The sequence below is a fragment of the Bactrocera latifrons genome, unplaced genomic scaffold, assembly GCF_001853355.1.
Source record: "Bactrocera latifrons isolate USDA-ARS-PBARC rearing strain unplaced genomic scaffold, ASM185335v1 scaffold_431, whole genome shotgun sequence".
NCBI lineage: Eukaryota > Metazoa > Arthropoda > Insecta > Diptera > Tephritidae > Bactrocera > Bactrocera latifrons.
Window position 1 is genome coordinate 93,390 of NW_017537081.1, and position 6,000 is coordinate 99,389.

The 6,000-nt window shown below is 31.8% G+C and overlaps 1 protein-coding gene across 32 annotated transcripts in view; it reads right to left on the minus strand.

Moving 5' to 3' along the window:
• Positions 1-5,629, minus strand: part of LOC108972857 (myosin heavy chain, muscle) — a 28,643-nt gene extending 23,014 nt beyond the window's left edge. For 15 of the 32 annotated variants that reach the window (XM_018939711.1, XM_018939709.1, XM_018939712.1 and 12 more), the window contains exons 1-6: positions 5,421-5,627; positions 3,673-4,042; positions 2,648-2,791; positions 455-835; positions 279-342; positions 106-204 (exon numbers count right to left, since the gene is read on the minus strand). In XM_018939711.1, coding sequence (XP_018795256.1) covers positions 106-204; positions 279-342; positions 455-835; positions 2,648-2,791; positions 3,673-3,876 — 892 coding nt within the window. In that variant the 5' untranslated portion in view covers positions 3,877-4,042; positions 5,421-5,627. Of the gene's footprint in view, positions 1-105; positions 205-278; positions 343-454; positions 836-2,647; positions 2,792-3,049; positions 3,194-3,672; positions 4,043-5,420 lie in introns of all 32 variants that reach the window. The other 17 variants (XM_018939719.1, XM_018939721.1, XM_018939725.1 and 14 more) reach the window with 3 other exon arrangements.
• Positions 5,630-6,000: the final 371 nt, after the last annotated feature.

The following is a 6,000-nucleotide window of genomic DNA, read 5'->3' on the forward strand; positions in this document are numbered from 1 at the left end:
GTGGTTATGATATTCCAATTAGCGTATGACTTTTAATGATTGTTATTTCTTTGGATAGTTCTGAGATATTTTTTTATTCAAAATTTCAAAATTTGATTGTCTTACCTTTAACACCGGGGACGGAGCCAGACATAATCTGGTAGAAGATGTGGTATGAACGTTCCAAAGATTGCTGAGAGATTACACGAGCTTTCTCAAGCAAATCTGTTATGAATATAAAAATATAAATCAATGAATTGATTGAAAAATAGAAAAGTAAGCAAAAATAATAAACTCACAAGTCTCAATATCAGCACCAGCCAATTTACCGCTGGGGCCGAAGTGAATACGGATGAATTTACCCTAAAMATCGGCAAGTAAAGTTATTTATAAAAAAAGAGATGAGAAAAGAATTGTTGTGTGAGTATCAACTTTCACTTTGTTGTACTTAATACTCTAAACGAGCAACACTTACAAAACGAGAAGAGTTATCGTTTCGCACAGTCTTAGCGTTACCGAAAGCTTCCAGTACAGGGTTAGTTTGTACGACCTGATCTTCCAGAGAACCCTTGTTCTTTTGAGATTCATCCTTCTTTGTTGAGGCACCGACAGTGGCGAAGTACGCAATTACCTTCTTCGTGTTTTCAGTCTTACCAGCACCAGACTCACCAGTAATCAACATAGATTGATTGACGTGGTTGGTCAACATGTCGACGTAGGCACCGTCAGAAATGGCGAAAATATGTGGTGGCACTTCATTGCGGCGCTTGCCACGGTACATCTTAGCGCAGCGATTGGTATATACCGGGTAACGCTTGTAAGGATTGATGGCAACGCAGAAAAGACCGGAGTAGGTCTACAGTAGAGATCGTTTCGACACAAGTTGGAAAAATTAAAAATTGATACAAAATTTATTAATTTAAATAAATAAAATACGAAATTCGCTAACAAATTGGAGCATTCAATTTGAAATGTAAACTATAAGTTTTGGCTTTTCCGCCTTATAATAAATGGAATATATATGTATATATATATATATAAATATATCTATATAAATGGAATGTATAAATAAATGGAATATATATATACATACTGTCTCTTATACACATCTAGATGTGTATAAGAGACAGATATATATATATATATAACGCTGCATGGGCTATATTCTTCGGATCTCTAGTCAGAAATAAAAATTGCGTAAAATAGCCTAAACAACGTAATATGACACTTAAAAGTTTAAATATGACAATGTAGAAAGTGTAAACTAAATGTTAAAGTTATTTTTTTAAAATTTTTCGCATTCATTTTTGTAATTTGATTAAATGTCAACGCATTTGAGTGTTTTTGATGTGTTGGGGTGATTTCGTAAATTAATATGTTGGTTCGATTATAATATGTTTTATCATCATTGGTTTGGTACATGTAAATTTACCCAGCTCGAACGTGTATGATATTTGCATTGTGTTGACAAATGATGTTTCATTTATTGTTTGATGCAACTAGTACATGCATATTTATTAACATTCCGTTCTCTTCACAATGTGCGTTTTAATTTATGCCGTTGTTTTTTATCTCTGCGTTTATCAGGAAACATAAACGTTCTCCCTTCGACGCAAAAATGTGATGGGATTGGTGGTTGGTGGTTGGTGTTCTTGTGTATTATGCAATGGATTTGGAATTATAAAATATTCCATAAGTGAATGAGTTGTTTGCTTTTCGAATTATATTTAGATCTATTGGAAATGGATGTGTTTGTGGAAATGTTTATGACTATATATGCAATCTGAAGATTCCAAAAATTTACTTCAGTTTCAGTTTATCCTTTCAATGTAATGGTGTGGGTTTTATCGTGTAGATTTATTATGTTTTTTATGACTTTCCTTGATGAACTGGTGAAAAAAAATTGGCATTTGATTTTCATTTTTGATTAGTAAGTGGCGGTGTTAGCGCATACGACGGATATTGATGATAATGGAATAATAGTGATTAATGTATTAGTTTATTTAAACACAAATGTGGTATTGCGACTGCAATTAAAAGTAAATATTATGATTGTCATATATCATTTATAAAATTGGAAACATATTCAAAAGGCCTTATTAAATAACATTTCCAATTTACATTCATAAAGCTTTCCTACGAATCTTATATTTAGGATGCGTTGAAGATTCGAACTTTATTTTTCAAAATAAACTCAACTCCAAGTACTACACATATCAAAATAAATAGTTGAAGCAAGTACTTTTTCTCATATTTAACTGAAGGAGATTTACTTTTATCTTAATTAAATTTTATTATATCTTTATCATGTTTTTTTTTTCTTATTTAAAATATTTGCATAACAGTTTTTAATTGCTTAGCTATTAGTATTTCTGAAATAACTGTGCATTAGTTCGACACGAATAAGCATCTGAAGTTTTTCTAAATAAATTTAAATCGGCTGTCTGAAGGTTAATTCCTGTTTTTCATTTTGATAATTACTATGTGTTGTAAAAGTTGAACGGAATGAAGGTTTTAATGGTGTGGTAAAATTGTGTACAGTTTCACTATGGGTAAAGACAATTCAATATCGTACAATAACAAATACAATGACAATAAATGATAACATTCAAAGCAAACATTGCAGGGTTTGGTGGAACCCATTTCAATCGGTTCCAACCATACTCACGTAGATAAGTTTGTTGTAGTACCGCTGTCTCAAGTTATGCAGCACAGAAGCGTCGTTCAAATATGTCAAGTTAGACATATCCTCGGCCTTTTCGTATTTCGGAGGATTGACTTGTTGAAGCTGATCTTTCTTAAAGTCTTTGGACTTTTATTTTGTGCGTTACATTTCAAGCAGTTTTTATACATTGTATAATTTTTAATATAATTTTTATTTTTGAATTATGTACCCGATTTTATGTGTTTTTATATTATTTTCATTTTAAATTTAATTTTCGTAGTAATTTTTTTAAGTTTGTTTTCATTTGTATTTTGGGTAAGTAGGTATTTTACAATTACAGGACAGAGAGACGAAGAAAAAAAGAAAAAAAAAGCTTGATTAGTGCATCGTTTTGGGGAAACTTACGTAAATTAGTTTAGCGTAGTAACGTTGTCGCAAATTGTGCAAGACACAAGGCGTATTGAGCACAGTCATATCGGCCATATCTTCAATTTTTTCGAATTTCGGAGGATTCGTTTTTTCGACCTTATCGGCTTTAAAATCCTTGGTCTAAATTTTATGCAATACCACATAATAGAAATGTATAAATAAATAGTTTGAAATTATTCATAAGGGAATACATTATAGTGAATTAATAAATATACTATTATATATTACTATTTTTATATTTACACACTTTTAGAATCATTTGCAAATATGCGAGATATAAATGAAATTATTTCCTATTATTTTATTATGGGGAACTTTCGATATTAAGAAAAAAAGTACCGACGAAAAACAAATTTAGTTACATGGGAAGTTTCGCTGATAAACTCTTCAACCAGCATGGGAAGTAGAATTAATCTAGACTTTACAAAAAAAAATTAAACATTTCTACAAGAGAGTTACTTTTCGTACTGTATTGTTTTTTTTTTTTTTTTTTAATTTAGCTTCGTTTAGCCTGCAACAACGTTTTACTACTATCCATATTGCGGTGATTTTGCGTTTGTACATCATCTGCATATGCAAATTATTAACGCTTGTTTTACCTCGCCGCCGGGCAGGCTCACGGAGACGATGTCACCCTTGGTGGCCTTAATTTCACCAAGAAGATAACCTTCCTTCTCATCGGGCACCCAGCAATTCTTCTTGGAGTCATAGGGTTTCGATTGATCGATACGTCTTTGTTCCAAAGACACAAACAGGTATGGGGTTGGATCCTCATCCTCTTGGCTAGCAATTGGCTTCGGCATCTTGGTTAAAGATTCGCTTTTTCTTAACAGAAAACGTAAATTAAATATATATTATTGTAACTCGAGTGAGAGTCGGGGCTTGAGTGCAAAATTCGAAGTTTTTGCCAAGTTGTTTTCCTTTTCAAAAGTTTGAAGTGTTTCGCGTCGTCTCAGCCCAAATGCTTCCCTAAAATAGATAAAATATAGAATCCTATATTAATTTTTTGCTTTATTGTATGTATTGTTGTTTGGACACAAAAAAAGRACCAAGAAAATTTTGTTATACTAATTTCAATAAGGTTGTAAAGTAAAAATTGTAAAAGTGAGAAAAAATCAACAAGATAATAATAATAAGATAGATAATAATATTTTATGTACATATATACGCCCGAGAGCAAAAATAAAATGTCTATATTTCCACATAAGAATATCAAGATYGCGAAATACAAAATAATTTCTTTTGATGTTCTGAATTGTAATCGGATAGTTCCGTTTAGCTTTCTTYGCTCACTTTTCCGCATTAGTCCGCAGCGCTATCCGCTTGGGCTCTCTAATAGCCTACAAAAGTTTTTACTGCGGGTATTTGAGTGTATTTACTGTGCGCTGCTTTACCTAATACAGTTAATGTGGCGAATTATGGCGGGTGTTGGCTTTCACATACAGCACATAATGAAAAAATTCAATAATAGCTGAGACATGAACCAATTAATGGCGTGGAAAAAGCTACATCAGCAGCTATTGTTTGTTCTGCTTGCTCTCAGTGGTTGTTGCTTTTGCAAGTGAACTGAGCTTCAGAATGAGTATGTTTGGAATGTGTGGGTTGTTGTCTAAAATTAGCACTCGGAGATGCTGCAACCTCGCTACCACACATTTCTACATCCATGTCGTATGTATACACACATACATAGGCATATACCTATTTTCTACGAAACCAATTCTATAAATACATTATTTAAATGTTGTATTTATGTCTTCTTATATATGCACATCAATACGTTTGAAAATTGTTTTATTATAAACACATATTTGTTGTTATGTGCGTTTATGTATACGTGGTATGCTCTGTGGGCCAACTGTTACGTAAGCCTTTCGAAAATTTGCAACATTTCCGTATAAAATAAAGCCGTATATTTTTAAATTAAATAACAGATGAACAATACAAAAATATGTACAAACGAAATTTTCTTCAATTTTGTTTTAATATGTTTCTGAGTTTCGTAAACTGAATTGTGAATGTACTTAAAATTGTATGGGTATATAAAATATTACATAACAAAGAATATACATATGCATTTGATATGTTTTAAGATATCGTAGAAAATCTCTACCGCGCCACAAAAACTATCGATAATGTAATTCACATGAATGATTTTGGAGGATATAAGTTTATTTTGGAATTTTTAATGTCTTTTTTTAATACAATTTCACACAACATTTACACTATTTCTTATTTCAATAAAACTTTTTTTTTAATTATTTCATCAATTTTCAGATTTCTCCTCAGAAATATTTCTTCTTTATCGAAAATACTCCCCAAAATATGTTTTTTTGTATTTCACACTTACTTCGCGCTTTGTTAACGGGTAGTTAAGAACTTAATCTCACGTTTAAATAATTGCTTTCTATTGTTCAATAAAATGTTCGTAATTTTACGAAAAAATATAAGAAACGGTTTGTCGGCTTTTCCTTTTGGAAAAAAAAATCGCATAAGAAATCAGAAATTCAATGAAATTAATCGCTTTCTAACAGCATCCGCACAAAAGGAAATGATCTAAGACGTCCGAGTTGCAAGATCGCAATGAATTGGAAAACGCGAAAATTTCTCGTATCCAAACATTAAAAAAAGAAAAAAGTGTAATAACGTAATAAACCAAAAACATATACACACGAAAGTGTCTACACTAAGCTATAGTAAGCTTTGAACAAGAAAATATAAAGTAGCTAAAATAAAATTGTCTATCTGAGAGTATTTCTGTCGTCTCAAAAATCGGTATTATTTTGAAATTTCGAAATCGTTTTCCATATGTCTGTATGTCAACGCCGTGTGAAACTACTCGGCAGATAGTAGCTGGTCGTTGGTCGCCACCACATTGCCCATTGCGAGCCACCTATGCGCATGCATGGACATGTAAATGTGTTGAAATA